General features: G+C 45.0%; 1 protein-coding gene across 6 annotated transcripts in view; it reads right to left on the bottom strand.

Moving 5' to 3' along the window:
* SH3PXD2A (SH3 and PX domains 2A) overlaps positions 1-21,050 on the bottom strand; it is a 248,561-nt gene that overhangs the window by 147,571 nt on the left and 79,940 nt on the right. For 5 of the 6 annotated variants that reach the window (XM_038141673.1, XM_038141674.1, XM_038141672.1 and 2 more), the window contains one exon: positions 1,302-1,378. In XM_038141673.1, coding sequence (XP_037997601.1) covers positions 1,302-1,378 — 77 coding nt within the window. Of the gene's footprint in view, positions 1-1,301; positions 1,379-6,564; positions 6,594-21,050 lie in introns of those variants that run through there. The other variant, XM_038141682.1, reaches the window with a different exon arrangement.

The following is a 21,050-nucleotide window of genomic DNA, read 5'->3' on the forward strand; positions in this document are numbered from 1 at the left end:
CCAAGAGAGAAAAAAAGGAAATGAGGAGAGCAGGAATCACAGCACCACAGTGTCAACGCACGTGCCATCAGCCACAACACACCCTGGCCATGACCAGTGGAGCCCCAGCAGGCCTGGCTGGGTCAGGTCAGGTCTGTCTGGGACACAGACAACGGGCTCCCAGAGAACCAGCTGCCCCTGGTCACCGCTTTCACTGCTGGGTGACAAAGTCCTTGCTTTCCCCACCACGCATCTGCTGGGTGAACCCTGACATCAGCCAGCCGCGCTGCTCCTGTCGCTGGCAGTTCCTGTCTGAAGGAGGGCGGCTGGGGACCCACTGAGACCCTACATATTTCAGAAAGAGCCATTTGGCTGCCAGCAGGAAGACAGTACACTGATTGTCACAAAAGAAAGCCTGATCTCATGAGAGAAGACTTTAATTGCAGCTTCCTCACCCCGGGGGTGCAGATGGCATGGGTTTCACCATCACCACCACCCCCAGCACGCCTCAGGCACTTTGGCAATCTGCTTCCAATTTTGGATGAGCAAATGTCTGACTGGAGAAGTTCTTGGGAATGCTTTCTTCCCCCTCCACCTGCTCTTCTGACTTTCTAAAAATGGAAAGAAAACCTCAAGGGAAATAAGAGAGGAAGACTGGGGTTTAAATAATGCGCTGACGGACTCAGTACCTCTGCAAAAACTGGGAATCCTACTTGCCTAAGCAAGTAGGACTTGCCTAAGCAAACGACTTTTATTCTTAACAGAGAATTAATTATCATCAAATCATAAACTCCACTTTAGACAGAAAACATTAGGTGGCTTAATATTCTTCTCAACTGAGTCAAGCTTTTCTGTCCAGCAATAAATTTCCAGGCTTTCACTCATAAGGAGAAGCACCCCTGGAAGACACAGGTCCACCCTCGGTGCTGCACCAGCCACCACGGTCCCTCATGTGGCATCAGGGGACAGACAGGGAGAAAACAGAAGAAAACACTACCTTAGTTGTGCAACTCTGCCTGCTCAACTCCTGAATCACCAAGGCTGATGCAGAAAAAAAATCCACATTTAGGGCAGGCGAGGCTTAGAGCCTTTACTGAATAAATGAGGCACCAAACCAGTACATAAGGTTTACCGGGGAAAAAGCTGCGAGGACTCTGGGAGCAAACAGCAGCCTGTTTCCACCTGCCCTGTTAGTCTTGGTGGTGTTTGGGAAGGACCATCCTTCCCTGTGATGGATGTCAGCACTCTCCAGCAGGGAAGTGCCAGCACTGGTGGTGCCCTGAGCCCCCAGGCAGGAGGGCTGTGCTCCCCAGGGCCCTTACCCTGCAGTACTCGTCGATGGGCTTCAGCCTCTTCACTGCTACGTCTCGGACATGGCTCCTCCGGAACAGGATCTTGCCTGAGGAGAGAACACATGAAAGGGGAGGGTTAGGGGCATCACCTGCCACGTGGGACAGCACAGCAGCACCAAGCAGAGAGAGTTCCATCCCTGGCTCCAGCCATGGCTGTCAGCATGAAACCTGGATGACTGCCACCACAGTCCTGCCTGTGTGAGCTTCCAGAAGGGGACCCAGGGACTCACGGGACAGAGGGGGGTTCTGATTTCACCCTGTAGGTAACACAAAAGGTTTTGGTTTCCTTGTAGTGATGGCACTATCCTGGAATGGACTGACTCTATGTTATGACTCGCTCCCAGCTCAGGGTCACTTTGGCATGTCCGTGCTGGCTGTGCAGGAACCATCACAGGGCTCCATCTGCTCCCCACTCAGCTGCCTCCCACTGTGGATGCTCTTGCCCTTCCAGGCAGACAAACCACACACCCAGCTCACAAGCAAATACAAGACTGTTGGTGACAGAGCCCTTATAAATCTACATGGAGAAATCAAATAACAGAAGAAAAATAAACAAACTCTTTTTTTTAAACTAAAAGAAAAATAATAACCTCCACGTCCTTACTGGATGACATTTCTGCAAGCAGTTAAGATTAAATAAACAACCGGGTTTTGTGTGAAACTGATTGTAACAAAGTTTATCAAAATAATCTAGGAACTGAGTTTCCCCACACACAAGGATGTCATAGAGTTGGTATTTTTTTGGCTAGAAGGGATTATATCTTCATATCCTTTTTTGGTGTTTTTTTTCCTTTTCCTTTTGTGCTGTATTTGTTTTAATATAATCAGACAAGAATAAATTGTATGTTCTCCTTGTGGTAGAAGAAAACAGTATCTGCCAGCATTATTTCGTCCATGAAATATCTATTAAAAAACACATCTATACTACACCCTGCTCCAAACTTCTTCTTCCAACAGGCAAGTAAGATACTCATCCATAGATTGTGAGATAAGAAACTGGACTGAGAAATCAAATCAGATCCAAAATCTGCATATGTGGCTTTGACTTCATCTGATTACACAATCTGAGCGGTTAATGAAGCGGCAGCCTTTGACAGTGCAGTAGCAAAGGCTCTAAGCCTCCCCCAGACACTGCCCCTTTTGGTTGCTTTTTCCTCCATAGCTGCTAATCTGGAAGGTGTTAAAGCCTTTTGTTTCAGACAGGAGAAAGTGGTTTATCTTTATCCCCAATTCTGGCAACAAAACAGTTTGTGCTGTGAGGTAAAGCCATTTCCTGGTGCCATCAGTTTCTCTCTCTGGGTTCCCTGTGGTTATCTCATTACTATGCTGATGTTGAGCCATCCCTGTAGGATGTGATGCCTTGTGGTCACAGGAAATCTTCAATGGGTGTCTGAGACATTGCATCATGAGCAATTTAGTCAAATTGCATCAGCTTGAGCAATTTAGTCAAAAGCAGCTGGAGAAGGAAAGTGACCCTTCCATCCTCCTGCACTGACCCACACTGGACACACTGATTCTTGCTTCTCTGTCTGGTAAATGGTGAGAATTATCTGCCTTGAGGATCATACTTATACTGCATAACTGCAATAAACTGCTTTTTTGGCGTGGAAAGAGGTAGGGGTAGCTATAGAGAAAAGAATAGTTTCTTTCTCAGTGCTCCAGAAATGCCGGTGTGGGAGACCTTGGTTGATTTTTTTTGCAACTTTTATAAATATACGGCAAAGAGAAAACAACATTTTGGAAACATTCTCATTTTCTGGCTTTCCAGTTTTCAGTTCAAGCCATGAGTTGAAAGGTGACCATATAAAAACATAAAGGAACCAAAGATTTAAACACATGAAAGGTCTCCTGTAAATGCAACTCAGCTTTTCTAAAAGTAATAATAAAGAATGTTATATTAAACAGAGTACAATAAAGACCCCGGGATATGATGAATCTTAATTCAGTCCTTAAATAGAGATGGAAAATGTCAGGGCCTGTGGTGTTAGGACAAAACAAAGCCCAGAAAGTGCTTCCATTTTAATGCCATCAGCAAAAGGAAGATTTTCCTTCTACTACTGGAAACTGGAAAAGGCTTGATGAGGCCAGTGGGGAAGATCTGTAGCTGGCCCAGTCCAGTATGGCATTCAAAGCTGAGATCTGGAGAAGACTGGGTATTTTAGAGCACCATGGAGTGGCAGTCAACAAATACAAAACAAGAAGAAAAACAAGGACACTCTGCAAACACATCCATTTCTGATGGGAAGCAAGGAGGGGACACCCCCCACCCCGCAATTTCTGGAGGTCTTCAGGCAGAGAAGTCTCATTGACAGAGTCACCTCAGGAGGGACAGCTTCCCAAGTGCCCAGCTTCTTCCCCTGTCTGGAAGACAGACCGTGCTGATAGAGGCTCAGTCAAAGCCACCACAACCAACCAGCAGGAACAGGTGGCAGACTCAGTGCCAGGTACTACGGCTCTCTCCAGCTCCCCCTTTTCTCCTGGTCTTCCTCTGACAGCAAGGTCCCACACGACTGGAAAAGGAAGGGAATGTGAGAGACCCATGTTGTACACTCTTTACCTTCTCCAAGCGAGTGCAGACCCCATCAATGGAAAGCTTCACCTAACAAGGGAGACAGGGTCACCATAAATCCAGGGAAGGCAGAGAGCAGAGCAGCAGGAGCACATCAGCCAGCAAGGAGCCCTGTGGATGGCACTGGAAGGGAGCATTCTGTCCAGTACCAACATCAAGTGGGAAAGTTTCAGGGTGCCAGAACAGCCCAGACAATTCCCTGGTGAGGGTGGAGTAGTGGTTTATGTGCCATTTGGCTTTTCCTTTGGGAATATAAGGAAGGGATCTCTCCTCTGCGAGTACATAGAGCGCTGCTTTCTCTCTCCTGAATTTTACTGCAGCTCTTTTAAGCCTCCTCAGGCACTACAGCCCCATTTTACAAAATGATGAGTGGCTTTTAACCATACTGCAGCCTAGCTAGGAAGTGAACAGGAAGTCTGTCTCAATTCAGATGGGAAGTCAAAGGTTACATGAGATGACGCTGCCTCATGCAAATATTTCATTCACTGGTGTGCCAGGCTTGGACAGGGCCAAGGGAGGTCTGGCACATGTTAGGAAGGGCTCTGAAGACAGCAGCAATTGGAAAGAGAGACGTGGGAAAGACGGGGCTCCAGCCCTTCTGCTAGTGCAGGATAACAGTATTTATTTTTATCATTTTTTCTCTAAAAAAAATATTATTCCTAGGAAATTAATATGGATAAGAGGCAAAGTATCAGGTTTAACATAGAAGAGGACATCTTAAGTCATCCCTTCATCTCTCTGTGTGTGTGTGTGTGTATATATATATATATACATATATATGCAGTCTTTAATTTCAGGACCACACACCTCTTCTCATAAGACCTACGTTTCCTCCTGTATACACAGTGGGTGCACAAAGTGGGAATAATAAAGCTGTGCAGGAGATTGTCTATCTGGCAGCTGCTGATTCTGTAAGCTTAAATGTATCCTCAGAATATCACTTTATTCCTGCATCACCTCATACTTGGAGTAACATAGACTTTTAAAAAGGGCCATGAGGCCCAAGAACAAACTGGTTTAAATGCATCCAAACACTCTGGTGCTCCCATTAGCCCACAGACCTGTGCTGAGTACACCTGAAGGGTCCACAGCCTAATGGTTTGTAATAGCCAAGGATGTGGTTTGTACAGGGAAGAAGCCTGGCTCCTGTGGGGCTTGGTGACACTGTGGAGCATGGTCTTGAGGCAGGACAGCACTGGGCACCACCAGGCAAAGAAACAGCACAAGTCCCTGAGGGGATGCCTAGCAGGAGAATCCTGTCTTTCCTCTTCAAGAAGGGGGACATATGGAACACAGTCCCTACAATCCCAGCAGATGCCAGCTGTCAGCAGCCGCTGCCCTCGACTGGTGATTTGTAAGCTCTAAGACAGTCTCTAAAACAAATCTCCTGATCACACCTTTCACTGCCAAGGAGAGGTGCTGTACATCCAGGCCTTGAGACCTTCTAAGGATGCCTTTGTGATCTTCCCACCTTTGTGGCAGTGGCTCAGTCCTGAGCTGCCAGCTCTGCTGCTCCCTTGGAGCCAGCCAGTGAGCAGCAGCTGCTGCAGGGCCAACAAGGAGCAGGAATATTGTTTTTAGCTCCCTTCCAAATCTGACAGAACAGCTTCATCTCCTGGTCTTACTCTCTGATTGCTGAGCTAGTCTCATTTCCAGGTATGTCTGGGTGATGGATTGGCCTAAGGACACCAATTGTTTGATGCAAAGAGCCTCTGCCAGAGACTAAGAAGAGACCAAACACACTATCAAAGGAATGATGGACAAATGCATACTGACATTTTATCTTGAATTTCAAGCACCATCACCACACTTCAGAACACTACACTTCAGAATGCAGCTCATGAAGCAAGCCACATGATAAATATTCTACAGTGGACAGCCTGAAGACTAATGGGAGCATTAAAAGTACTCTAATGTCTCATCTGATTTACGTTTAAAAGAGACACGTGCTGCCTTGACTACAGAAGCTCCAGCTGTAGAGGTTCTGTCAGTTCTCTCTCCCAGGAGCAGGAAAGAGATCCTGGTTCTGCCTCTTCATGTTGCTCTTGTTACTGGGCTGTTGATTCTCTGCTTTTTTTACCTAAAAAGCTGGGAGGCACCAGGTCTGTATGTATTGCCAAGCAGTATGTCTAACCCAAGATCAACTTCTCAGAGGTACTTGGGAGATGAGGTCACACTCATCTTGCAGTTACACTGCACCAGTTGCATCAGTAAACAAATAAAGAATTTAGCCCTCATGCAGTTACTGGTTCTCCTTTTGAGCTAAGAAGCTTCTTCCAGTGTAACTAAAACCATTTTGCTGTTCAAGTATTTTTATGAAGTCTTCTAATTCTTACACATAGCTGTTTAAATTATTTTTATATACCAAATAAGTACAGGCCTGCAATCAAATATGACATGAATTCCCTTCAACCCATTTAAACTGTGACATCCACCTCAGGGTCCTGACAAAACTCTCAAGCCCGTGACACACAATCTATCTCCCAAATGGGGCATTTAAACATGCACTGCCACCTTGCACTGTAAAACAGACAAATCAACAGCACAATAATATGGAATAGAAAAAAAATTATTTTTCTCATGGAAGTACATGCAATTGTCAATCAGATGGCAATCTGATAGCAGCCAGAAGGGAGGTGTGTTCCTTACAAAATAATACCTTACTTTTAAATGGGGATTCCAGTTTCCATGGATTGTTTCACCCATGACTTCCTGGAGTCAGAAAGTCAATGCCAGGGTCCCAACACTGATGGCATTTGCTCCTGACAAAGAAAGGGGAGGGAAATGATTCATAGTGTTTCCACTGGTAGGAGGGGGAAGGACTTTTTTAATAAGTAGAAACTCGTGACAGAGTCAGAACTGTTGGCTGAACTTGTCTTGCCAAAGAACCTCAGCTGATAAAGGCCTTTGCTAATCAGCAGGAATTACTATGGAAGGTGACAAGAGGTGATGGAGACAGATGGAGCAGCCAGGAAAGCCACACAAGCAATAACAACATTGCTCTGAGGTGTGGGGGATGGTGGGACAATGTCCTCCTGCCCTTGGATCCTGTTTTCAGTGTGCATAAGCTGCAATGTTAAAGAAAATCACTGAGAAGCAATAAAGCATGGGAAGTAAAATGGCTTGTATAAAAGAGTATCACCAGGAAGAGAAATCTTCCTCCATTAGAAGCGATAAACAAAATATGCCCTTACGAGAATAATTAGAAAGGGGAACCAAAGACAGGCAAGTGGCAAGGCTGGATTCCCTTCCAAAGAGCTCCCACCTCTGAACCTGGCTGTTTTGCAGTGTCTGGAGGATTGGCTATTACCCTCCCGGGACAACAGCATCAGCTCCAGAGCAGCTTTGCTAGTACACACTTTGTGAATTGAAGCATCAGGCACTGCTACAAGGAGAAAAGCCATGAGCACTGACACCGAAATTCAGGAGTGACAGATGGGGGCCATGGGGTGCAAATCTCAAGCTATGTTTGTAGAGTATTTTGCATAGGGCAAGAGCTACTTCACATTGCTCTGTGTCCTGCTGCTATCATCCAAACAACCCATTGCTACTGTAATCTCCTCTTCATATGTCCCAGTTGCAAATCTCTCACCTCTCCAAAGCAAAGCAGGAATCACAGTGTAGGCAAATGACAGAGAGTTTGGCCTGGAAAGGGCCAGCAGAAGTTGCACAAAGTTATCCTTTCAATTTCTTCACTGTGGGGCAGATCCCTGTGCATTGGTCTGTGACCACCAGCAAACACAGAGATCCATCAGCACTTCACTTAAAACAACTTTACCACCAGAGCACAGCAAAGTAAAGCATCTACCCCACACAAGGTGATCTCAGTATCAGCACAAGTCCCCAGAACCCTTAAAACTGAACTTCCCAGTCTGTGGGTGGTTGTAAAATGTTGGAAGTGTTGATTCAGTGGATCAGGTCTTCAATTTCTGCAGTGAAATCGGTGCCTCCTCAAACGACACAACTCAGCTTCTCCAAGGGGGAAAGTGAACTCGTGTATAATTGCTGGTTGCAAGAGCTTCATTATCCTGCAAACAGCCAAGAGCTCTTAATTGCAGAAAGCAGTCAGTGTGTCTGAGGGCAGAGGGAGGAGTGTGTTCACACCTGCAGCCAGCAACTAGCACACCCTCACCTGGAGGAACCAACACCATGATAATTCTGAGTCCTATAGGGACAAGAAACCAAAAGAGGGTCAGATTTTCAAACCACCTGAGAAATGATGCCTTAAGAAATAGCAGGGCTCTCTCACAGAGGATGCAGAGTGTCCTGCTCTTTGTATAACCTTTGCTACGCTGGGAGCAAAAGGCAAAGAAAACCAGGAAAGCCTATGCAGATCCAAAGTATGATCCTTACCTATGCATGCTTCTCCCTAAGATAAGAATCACATCCACTGCACTCTTTGTTTCATTTTGCTGAACATCCCCCAAAAAGATCCATTTCCAAATATCCAGGACCAAGTCATTTAACGTGCAAAAACTCTGAGGGTTAAATAATGATCAAACTATCTGGACCCTGCACCAAACTGAGAAACAGAGAAACATCAACCACTACATCTCACTGCTGAAACACTTGGTTTTCCTCCCATATCAGCTGGCGCCACTGTCCTGCCTTCACCAAGGTAGTTAGTGGCTCCTAACCTGTGATTTCCAAATCATTAGGGCTCCACAGTCTGCAGAGCTATGTCCCAGAGTACCTTTCACTCCCTGGGCAGTGTTGCAATGATGTGGATTGCTGTACATTGGCCCAACAATTTTGGGAAGGAGCAGTTCCTGTGGGTATTACGCATTTGCTGGTGAAAATGGTTATTTCATCTGAGCTACTTAAGTGCCTGACTCCCGAGTAGGACAAGGAAAGAGCCTCTCAAATGCCTTTGTGGCACCTTAACCATAAAAAGTACTCCTCCTAAAGGGCAAGACCCTACCTCTGCAGCTACACTAACAAAACTCTTCCTCTGCTCTTTCCAAACCCACAGCAAGTACCACATTGCTCACTGGGGTCTGGTAACATCACCAGGTATCTTCCTACTGACACTGAGTGGTATGGACCCTCAGGAAAGGACCATATGGTCCCACTTCAGTCTTTTAAAGCAGAAGCCTTAAGGAACAGAGCCCATTAAAACATTTACACTGTCTTATGAGACCTGTCATTCATGCAGGAGCTGGTGTGACACTAAGCCTGAGACACTACCTCAGAGGCCCTGGGCCAGCACCAGCCTTGCCAGCAGGGAGCCTGGGGGCTACATCCACTGGGAAAAGAGATCCTACAGCAGGGTCACTGCAGGGAGATGGATGTGCACCACACCCCTGCCAAACTACACTGGAAAAGCACAGTAAGGTCCCAGCCACATCCTCTGGCATGACGGGCAATAACAGTGCTTGGGAAGCTCCACCCTTGAGCTGGTTGAGAACAGGAGCTGTGAATAAAATAATATTTCCACTCATACCACGTAGATCAAAGTCATTATTACAGGGAGGTTGGCCATGCAATAACGCGGTGCCACAGCGTGTGTTCTTACAGGAGCATTGCAAGTGCAAATTGAGGGGTAGCTTCACAAGGTCACAAAACGAGCACAGACTAATGAAAGCCATAGAGCCAGTCCCTAGATCCCTCTGCTGATCACATGTAGCATGAAAATACACCTACGTTGCTAGCTAGGGCCAGAAAAATCTTCCTGTTCAGCTATTTTAATTGAAAACAAATTCTAAATTTCTGCCATGAAAGAGGCAAAACTCTTTCCAGTGGAAGACCTTGATTAAGTCAGCTGCCAGTTTACACATGTCCCATATTATAGGAGGTGAAATTCAGCAGTCAGATTGGCAGGGACAGTGCTCCACAGAGCAGCTGAGGTATTTGCAATGCACCAGTTAACACAGAAATTAAACAAAGAAAGAATATGGCAGCAAACAAGCCCGGTGTCTGTGCTAGTCAGAGGCTGGAACTCACCAGCCAGGATTTCAGAGAGCTGTAGTAAGAAATGAAATCCCCGGTGCTTCGCAAAACAGAGGACTCTTCTTGTTTCCTAAATCAAAGTGCTCTCCTGGAGTCCTCCAGGTAAAACTGCTGACTGGTTTTAAGCTGAATTTTCACTAGATGACAGCAGGTACAGAAGAAGCTGCTGAACAACAACCAGACCAAAACTGGTTGGCCCTTGAGTCAAGAAGCTCATCACAGACCAAGACACCATCTCAAACCAGACATCATCCTCTGGTTCCAGACACATCTCTTCAATACATCTTACTTTTAAGTGTTGTTAAGGCAGTCTCTGGTAGGGATTTCCTCTCTGCCTGCTCCGATTCCTGATAAAGCTATTGCTGCTTCAAAGGCTCACAAGCATGCACTTTAAAGCAGGAATGAGCAGTTTCTGTGCTTCAGGAGAAGGGAAATAGGCACACATTTGGGCTCTGACTAGTGCAGTCACCTTTGCATCAACCTGTGCCATCTTCAAAGCCAGACCTGCACCCCTTGTCCTGCCTCCTCTGAGCCTGCAGTGCAATAACCCACCTAGGACTTGTGCCCACAGGTATTGATTGCATCTGGCTAAGATGGAGATGATTTTTCCCATAGCAGCAGAGCACAGGGCTGTACTTTGTATTCTGCAGCTAGAAAGGTGTTGATAACACCCCAGTGTTTTGGTGCTCCAGAAGCAGTGCTCACGCAGCCTCACAGCTGTCTAACATTGCCATCACCACCACCAGAAGGCTAGGGGGGGCAAAATCTTGGGAGGGGATATGGCCAGGACAGCTGACCCAAACTGACCAAAGGGATATTCCAAACTGTATGATATCAACTCAGCAGTAAGAGCTGAGAGAAAGGAGGACAAAGGAGGCGATTCATTATTTATGACACTTCTCTTCCAGAGTAACCATTACACATAATGAAGCTCCACTTCCAGAGAAGTGGCCAGACAGGCCTGCTGATGGGAAGTAGAGAATAAATCTTTCATTTTCCTTTGCTTCCACATGTGACCTTTGCTTTCACTTTATCGAACTGCCTTTATCTTGACCCACTAGTTGTTTTTTCCCATCTTGTTTCCCCCCTGCCTGTCCTGCTGAGAAGGAGCGTGATACAGCAGCTTTATGGCCACCTAATGTCCAGCCAAGGTCAGCCCACCACATCACACTGCCTGATGAAAGAGCCTTTGGGTCAGGTCTGTAGCCAGGCCACCCCATAGCACCTCCTCTCTAACTCCTGACCACGAAGCCACCCCTGCTGCCCCTGTCTCCCTGCTGATGCATGCAGGGTCACCGACTCCTGTGGCAGGCAGGGGACACGATGGTCCATGTGGCACGAGTAGCCCGCACCAACATGAGCCAGTGTGTGGTCACTCAGCCTCCCAGGGACAGCAAAGCTCACTCACACTGCTCCAACTCAGCTGCACGACTCTGACACCAGCACTTATCAGGGCTCAGCCGATGCACAGGAACAGGGAAATGATTTTATAATTACTTATCTGATAACCAGCCTCCTTCACAGCCAGCTCCTCCGTGTGTGAGCACGTCAGCTGCTCCCAGCTCAGGCCACTTAATGCAAACTACGCTCAAGTGTGACTTGGCACCAGCAGTGCCTGCTGCTGCCAGAAGACAGTGGAGGACAATCTGAAAAATTCCTCTCAGTTCCTCCACGTGCAAGTAAATGCAGTGTTTAGGCTGCAAGAGGACAGAGCTGCTGCCCTGCATCTCAGGATGCTGAGCAACCCCAGCTTTCCCTGGCTGCCTTCTCCTGGGTTCAGCAAGGTGCTTATGTATGATCAAAGGAGGAAACAGCACTGTCAGATGTCAACAGCTTTGCCCACTGCAGAATAAAAAGCCTCTTTTAGAGATTAATGCTCTGAGCAATTACTCAGCCCATGAAAGGAAAAGTGCCTTCAGCCAAGGTGACACCAGGACCCTAGCACCATGCACACTTTTGTTTCCCTTTCACAGTTAATATAGGCTTCTCATTTCCCAGGGAGAAGAAAAAAAAGGTGGACTGGAAACTAATTTTGCCTTTTTTTTTTTTTTTTAATAAGGATCGCTTGGCCAACAGCATGAAAACATGAAAACAACCCAAACTTTATTGCTAAATTAAAGAAAAAACACTAACATGAATAAGCACAGAAATCTGAATTAGGAATGTGAACTGGTAATTACCCTTTTGGGCCCTGATTAATTGCATTTGAAGCCACAGAGACACTGAGCCGCCAAACGGGACTGGCTGCTAACAAAATCCACCCCACAAACAAATCTGTCTTTCTCTCCCTGTGCCACCACACAGGAATGGCAGCTCCCCAAATGCTGTCTGCCTTTGTGTCCTGGTGTGCAGTGCTATTCAGGTCTGGATGGAGTTACAAAGTCACACTATTGGGTACCTCAGGTAACCCCTCTGAGGTGGTCCAGCCTGCAGACTTGTGGTCTCCCAGTAAAAGGTCAAGAATGGACAGATGCCATCTCCTCCAGCTCTAGATGGAGGATCACTATCTGTGTGTTCAGCTCAATTCAAGAATGCAGCTCCACTAGTGGTTATTACACACTAAAAAGAGACAGAAGATTTAATCTATTCGGTTGCAGCAGTGTAGGAGTGCTGCATTCGACTGGGACAAAGGTCTCTGTATTCCAGCTCCCTCTCTCCAAGATTGGACAGTAGAAGACAGGCAAGAACATGGTACATGTAATGAGATTCCTCTCCTGATACACACTTTCTATTCGTGCACAGCAGAGTTTAGACATTTTGGGAATTAGAAAATAACTTTTAGCAAGCAATGTTGGCTTCATCTTACAGAAAGCGCTCCAGTGCATTTTTGAACCTACAGATTTTGTGTTCCCTATAGAGTCTTCTGGAAATGAATTTCATAATTTAATCACACAGCTTGTGATTTCATACTTCCTTTTGTTCACTTTAAGCTTGCTTTTCAGATTTCAAAGGCTGCACCTGGTTTTTGCATTCTGAGAAATAAAATTAATCATGTTTTTCTCACTCCCAAAATTTTGGCGATTTCACGAACTTCTACTCTATCCCAACCATCACATTGCTCAAGATTGAAGACTTTTAGTCTATTTACTCCTGTTCTACAAAAGCCAATTCCCCTCTGTAATCACCTCTGTCATTCTTCTCAGCACCTTCCTTTATTATGTACATTTTCTGAGAGGCAACACAGACCTGCATAGAGTATTCACAATGTGGGGAAATCTTGGATTTTCACAACTGAAACTCTGGGTTTTGTTCCACATTCTTTGCCTAATTCTTTTTAACACCACCTTTGGCTTTCTGACTGCTGCTGACTGTTGAGCTGCAATTTTCAGGGAAACCCCCTCAGAGCTACAGAAATCTCCTTCCTGGATTGCAATGGTTCTTCTCCCTCCAGCCCTCTCCACTGCTTTGTGCTTACCACCACCAAACTGCCTTTTTACCATGAAAATTATGAGATCCCCCACATTGTTTTTCATCAGCTCCCAATTTGAGTATCCTAAGTGAATTTCATGATCAGCCAAGTTAGTTAGGTTGCTGGCACCTCCTAGACCAAATAATTCAAGAATCCCTACCAGTAAATTCATGTTTCTTTTCAGATAGGAAGTTTTTAAGTCCTCATCCTCAGAGGATGCATTGTTTTAAAATGTAGGGTCATTGACACCTATTAGCTTTCAATCCCCTATTTTAAAAACTCTTCTGTAAAAATTTTTATTTCAAATGTCAGAAACCAAGGATTGTTGTTAATTTCCACAATGCCAAAGCATTAAATGAAGCCTGCAAACGGGCAGAAAATAACCTTAAAGCCTATATCAGTCATACATCAAATAACAAGAAAGGCTGTTAATATAATTATCTTCTTACTGCTATTTTGGGAGGCACGGTAGGTTTTGATGGATCTGGAAGTAATAGGATCTCTTAAGCCATAATTTACAAGCACTTCTGTCTTGAACAATTTTCCACATGGGAAATTAATCACATTCTGCCTAATGGGAGGAAAAATATCCCTTTGCAGTTTGAATTGGATTTGCCATGGTCAATTGGATGTGGGATTCTTCCTTATCCCTACTCACAATCTGAGGTGTAGTGTTGCCATCCAAGATTCACTGTGCTAGATTCCACAGATGAAGGTATTTCACTAGTGGGTGATACTTGTATGCAATTCCCACAATGACATAAGTCAAATATACCAGCATGGCACAGCCGCAGAATGGGATTGTGGCAGTGTCAGGAATTGTAGATAATTATTGCAGAAACCAGATCCCCGTAAATTTCAGTGGCAGCTGCTGTATAGTCCACACATACTTTGGTGTTAGTTCTGTGAAAAATAAGTAATTGGATTTAGGAAGTAGGCAGCACATATCCCTTCTCCAGCAAACACAGATCACCTGGACCCAGGTCAGGTGAAATGGCTCATCTTGCACTCAGGACTGCTCTCAGAGACTCAGCTCAAGCCACCATGAGCCCATATTCTGATCTGAATGTGTGAAACAAGTTTCCAAGCCACACAACTTCCTAAAAGAGTCATGTCCTCAGATGTGTACCTGTATCTCAGGTACCACAGGAGGGAATTTAGCTGAGGCAATGGTTGCATACATGAAATCACAAAACCAGAAGCTACATTTGGTACAAAAGTACAAGACCTCTCAGTAGAGTCACTGCCCATCCAAAGGCAACCCTGGGCACAAGGTGCTGGGAGATGACATTGGATGCTGCAAGACACTAAATGCTGGTGCAGTGCTGCAGTTCTGAATGACCCAGGACAAAGTGTCAAAGGCAGCTCGAGGACTCACAGGTCTCATTTACCATGAAGACATCTATTCCTGCAGGTTAACTCCTGCAAGACATCACGAGGAATTGAAGGTTCCTCATGTGCCAGGCTAATGACTCGTCTGGAAGCTGGCTGTTCTTTGTACCTCCACTGGCAGTCAAGAATGAGCTGTCCAGAAACTGGGGCTGGCCTTCCCTAAAGCTTTTACTGAAATAATTTGCCAAACTTCAGGTTTAGATTTTAATCTCTCCCTGTCTCATCATCAAAAAACCCATTGTGCAGAGCAGATGTCCTGGTGCCGACTCATCTCCACTTCTAGGAAAATCTCAACTTGTTTATGGTTCCAGTGGAAAAGGGGTAAGAAAGAGAGACTCGGAAAAGGTGATGGAAAATAAACCAGGAAAATAACACATCAGTTGGCACTGAGATAAAGGTGTTTCCAGGTAGCAGGAAAACATCCATGTCTCTGGAATCCCTTGACTTTGCCATTAAGAAGCAGAACACAGAGTTACTCAATATTTCTTTAAGGCTAAAAGACTAAAGGAAAACAGGATGGCTTGAAGTAAAAAAGGAGTAATCGTATGACTGGAAACTATGAGTACCCCTAGCCAAGCACCCAAAGGAACTGAGTAATGTTCATTAGTCAGTGACTTTATTGGTACTTGGGACTTTCGACTTCTGAGCAAGATTTAGACCTAGAAGATATTCTGGGGCATGCTACTCTATTTATGTTTGGATGGAATTCAGCCTCACCCCGCATAATATTTTTCCATGCTGATTTAGGCAGAACCAGCCCTCACTTTTTCCCTGTGCAGGGGTTAAGAGTGGGTCCCCCTTCTTGGGATCAACATGGTAGAAATGCCACTTCCCAACCAGCAGCATGAGGGCAGAGGAGATAGCTGAAGAGAGCAGTTCTCTTGCAACAAATCAGAAGACATTTTCCAAAGTATTTATTCCCAGAGCAGAAACCCCCGGTCCCAGACACAGTACAAACACAAGACAGTCCCCGAGATCAATTTGTTCACAACCAAAATGCCACTGTGGCTTTTGAACAAGTTAATAAATAGCAGGGAAGTGCCAAGCACCTAAATTAACGCTGGGTACCTGTGCAAAACAAAGTCCAGGTCATACCACAAAATTACCTGACTGTGAGAAATACAGAGCATCAAAGGCTGCCTGCTCATCAGCCTGGTGATGCTATACTTGCCACAGCAATGGTGGGCCAGATTCAACAGCTGCTAAGATCCTGTGAATGCAGGCATGGGTATGGAAAGAGAAGGAAAGTGGGACCAGTGGAGACCAGCAGAGAAATTTTTCAGGCGCCCAAAAGCCTACAGGATGCAGCAGAACCTTCCACTGCACTCATCTGCAAGACAGACAAAAGAGTATTTCCTGCTGAGTTACATAAAACCATGTGGCTGCACATGGATTTGAAAGACTAGGCTTTTTCCTTTAGACATACAAGAAGGAGGAAATAAAACTATTTCTTGCAACTACTACAATGATTGCTCTGTGACAGGAGGCTTTCTGAATGCACTATTCATACATGTACACTTGAAAGAGCACATGCAGCTGAGGGACTGGTGGTGTGGTGACACAAATTACACTGGTGCCACTTACAAACCAGAGTGGTGTTGTCCAGAAATCATGAAGTTTTGATTAAAAACCAGAAGCAGCTTGGAAAAAATTACATTTTGGCAAGTTTCTATTACTGGGTAGACTAAAATCCCTCTTTTTGAGGCTGAGATCTTACATCTACAAACTAGTCTTACAACCCCTTCACGTCCAGTTGCTACACACTCTGAATTAATCTTCATCACAATCTTTTCAGCGAGTGGCTCCAAAGAACCAAATCACAGAAACACAGCATGAGAGCTCAAGAGACCAGCAAATGCATTACCTTGATTCATGGTACAATCAGCTCTACCTGTGGCACTACTGGGGAAGTCTGTTTAACCTGTAGTTACAGACCTCCAAAGTGGAGAGTCCCCATTGCCTGAGGCCATCCAAAATCACCTCTCCAATGCACAAAGGAGGATGCACATTCAGTACATTTAGGACATGAAGAAAAGTTTAGGTCTTACTTACCACCTTATTTTTTATGCTATTTATCCAGAAAAAGTACCAGATGGATCTTTTTCACAGGTGTTTCTCTTGTTCAGGAGGAAGGTTTTTAAATTTTTTCTCTGGATGACTGTTTTCCACATTGCTTATTTTAGCTCATATTTTATAAATTTTTGTTCATGCGCCAAGAGGGAAAGTCAGGTGCATTTCAGATACTGCACTGGAGATTAATTTAATAACTATTACTTGAAAAAGAGGGCCCTGACATGAGCTTTTTGGAAATATAAAACCAAATAATTTAACAAATTTCTGATAATTTGAGGGCATACAGAATATGTTATTTTTAAGGACAAGCAGATCAGTCTTCTGCACTCAGATCTTGAGACAGCTCAGCTCCCTGGGAGTGATTCAGGAGGGTCACTTCTGAGTCAGCTCAACCAGTCAGATTGCTTTAGATCATCTCATAACCCCAGGAAGCCTGCATCAGTAACAAACCACAGCATAAACCCAGAGCCCCCAACAAACCTCAGGCACTGCAAATGGGGAAAAGAAAAAAATTTTCTTGGCCCTTTCCAGACATTGCAATAGGGAAACACTGTGGAAAGGGAAGCAGGTATTTCCAAATGGAAAAGCCATTAATGAGAACAGAGTCTGGCCCTAGGACTCACATGGATCAGAACCAGAGTGAGTGAGTGACATCGGAGCCGGCGTCTCATTGCCCAGATTAGAAACACGTGGAGCATCAGTGAGCCCCTGGGGACAGCAGACCATTCCAAGCCACTGAGAACGCAAAAAAAAGAGATGAGTGCAGAAGGAACAGTCTGACAGTCCCTTCATCATGTGCTGGCATTGAGATGGACCCAAAGGACTATAGAAAGGGACACAAACACCCACAGTGGCCACTCTGCAGCACCACAAGAACGTGTGTGGCTCACGGGGCTGAGGAAGGCAAGAGAAGCTGTGTCCTTGTGCCGGAAACAAGCTACGTGCAAGGACAGAAGCAAGACACAGAAGTCAATGAGACTGAAGAAGATTATCCCCTCTCCCCAGGGGTGCACGGGTAAATACAGGTTTTCCTGCAAGCATACTGCCACTTGGGGTGATAGCTTTCCTTCCATTGTATTAAAATAGCTAACCAATTTGAAACAGAAGTCAAATTTCCAAACACATGCACAAACACACACCAGGAACACACTGACACTTCAGAAAACAGGAGTCAGGGTCAGATGACACTCGGGCTCTTCTGAAAATTTCCTGCTGGAGCATTTCACACTGTGAAATTACCCTGCAATAATTTGAGCACTCCAGGCGGAAAAGCCAGCTGCTTCCCTAGGTCAGCCTGAGACCTGCTCTTGAGATCTTCCACTTGCTCACCCAAAACAATCATGTTCTTGGGGAGGATGATTTCACTGCCTTCCCCAAGATACAGAAAAAGACCAGTTTGTGACCCCCATATGCCAATGGGAGGTTCCCTGCCTGCACTAGCCTCTGCTTGCATGAAGCTGTTTTATAAGCCTGGGAGCATTGCTTTGAAGGAGGACAGAATGGGAATGAGGTACTATAAATCACTTGGGAAGAGAAGTACTTGGCTCTCCAGACACCCACAGTCCTACACCCATACTCTTCTAGTGGTACCAATGTCAAGAGAAACTGTGCCTTTGGCAGCCTAATCTAAAACAGACTCCTGTGGGAGACAGCTGGATACTGCCAGGGTGAGGCACTGGACTCCCACCACCTCCATCCCTTTAAAACCCTACTGCAAAAATCACAGGTCACCAAATGCCTCAGTGCTCTAATGCCCAAATCCTTACTCTCTCCTTGCACCCACCACCCTCCCATCCTCTGAGGCTGCAGCAGTGAACCTTTCTCTCGTTGTAACACTAGTGCACACAGCAGCAGCCAAGAAACAGTTTTTCCTTTGCAAAGGAATCAATTCACACAATGTAGTAATTTCACTCTCTGGTAATTAAAAAGCTTAAGCGCCAACTCACACTTCCAAGCATTTGCTCAGATGGGAGAAAAACTAACAAAAACAGTCAGAGGCATCACCAGAACCACCCCTGTGAAAGGCCTAATTCCCTATATTGCTTTAATTAAAAGTGGATGAAAAGCAATCTCTCAGCCCAGAGACCTTTTAGAGAAATAAAGTCAATCTATAGGCTTATGAAAATAAAACAGGAGGATGGAAACAAACACAAAAATCCTGCCAGTTTTAGGGCTTACAAGAGGATTATAACATCTGGACTCTCTTTTCAAGGGGAGGTGAAGCAAGGAGTGGATGGTGTAGAGAGGACACAACCACTCCTTGAAATGAGTATTGTGCATGGGGAGCTGTTGATGGGAGAGGACGAGCAGAAATCTACAGAGAGGCAACAGCCTTGCCCACACATTTCTGTCTTCATGGCTGCCTGGAGGAACACTCCTATCTGCTGACACCACAGAAAAAAAAACGATCTGATTTATTTGCAAAAAAACAAAAGTGGGCCCAGGGGAGAACATCCAAATAGATGATGAGTACGGTCGACCTCCAGTGAAGCAGAGAACAAGTTGTGAGGAATAATCTCATCCATAAAAGCTGAGTATTTATCATCACTCTTACAGCAAGAGACCACCCTGCTCCAGAGGACCTCTGCAAACAGATGTGAGCAAGGAAGCTTTTAACACAGCAACACCACCAGTCAGGGCATAGGAAACTGCAGAAGGACTTTACTGCTGCAGTATTTGAGTGCTATACAATGTTTTATGGATTTATTCTTCTATTACACTGGGAGACATAGCAATTCTAGTTTGTTTCTCTTCTTCCCCAGTACAATATGTGCAGAGAGTCTGAGGGTAGATCTGGACCCCATTTACTATACTTGAGCCCCCAGATCTTCCATTTCCTATTTGCAAATAACTTCTGGAAGCACGGAAAACTAGTGACACATCTTGGGCAGAATTAGCAACTAAATATGGGCTTAACTGGTGATTCCCAAGTTCACACCCTGTCGTAGGAGGGCAGAGAGAAATTGAAACCAAGCCCCCAAGGTGGGCTCCAGCCCTGCTCACCTGGTCCCACGTGCACAGGTAAGGCTGCATGGTAGTGGGTGCAGGATGTCACCCTGGGCTTTGCTGCAGCAGTGTCGACACACATGTGCACACAATGAACCAAACTCACTGCTTTTCCACTTGGGCCAGAGAAAATTAAAACCTTCTGAAAGCTGCTTTGTCTTAGAAAGAAAGCAAGTTTACTTTGCTTAGCTTTATTACAACTTAGCCTTTTTATCAGTTTGATTTCATTCTTAAGTCATTTTAAACCCTAGTATCATATAATCTGGCAGCTACAGTGATGGGTTTTACACAGAAAAAACATAGGGAAAAGGTTTCCAAAAGCACTCAGACCTGCTGTGACTGCTCTTCCTGAAGTCAACAGTAAATCCAATGATACCACTGGGAGCAGAGGTCAAGGCTGAGCAGGCTTGACACTACAGAAACTTATGGGTGGGATTTTCAATCTCTTCAAAACCCATTACTAATAACACAGTATATTAAAAGTAAAGAGCTAAGTTGTGACCCTGAAAATATTTACATATGTGCCTAGCTCACAGATTGTAAGTAATTATGGGAGGCCTGATTTCTCTCACTTTCTTTAATGAAAGCCAGGAATAAGGGCCCAGATGCATGGAAAACCTTGGCTCGCGGAGAGGGTCAGTTAGAATGATTTTGGTGGAATTACTCATGCTCTGCAGAGACTCTGAGCACAGGCATGCACACAGCAAGACTTCTTAGAAACACCATGATCTTCCTAAACCCTCAGCCACACACTGACATGCAAACACACCAAATGTGAGATGGGACTTTCTGGGCTGTGATGGTGCTGGATAACAGCATTAAAATCCACTATCTTCTAATTGACTGTAGCAAAACTTGGACCAGAAAATGAAGGTTAGTCAAGAAAAACTGGAGGGGTGTGTGTGTTTTATTATTTGTGCAGATCTGACATTGTGACATGAACTAACCTAACTTCAAAGGATGAAACATCATTATTACACAGCATTGCATTGAGTATAACCATTTCCAGGCTATTATGCAAGCCCAACTGAAATAATATTATGGGTACAGGATTATTCTTTTTCTCTATTAATCCAAGAGGAAGAGCGATGTGACTTATTTTCTCATCCTGACAAATCATCTCAAGACACTGCTGAATCAGACATGTTTGCAGCTCGAGAGGAAATAAGTAAAAATGTTCAGCTTCTATTACTAAGTTTGAGGATTCATTTACAGGAATGCAAAAGTAAACCTCATTTAAATCCCCTCATTGTTCACCATATAAATCCTTAGACTGTGTAGTTACACTGGAATGAGAGAAGAAAAAAAAAAGATTTAGAGG

Source organism: Motacilla alba, chromosome 6, assembly GCF_015832195.1.
Source record: "Motacilla alba alba isolate MOTALB_02 chromosome 6, Motacilla_alba_V1.0_pri, whole genome shotgun sequence".
Lineage (NCBI taxonomy): Eukaryota > Metazoa > Chordata > Aves > Passeriformes > Motacillidae > Motacilla > Motacilla alba.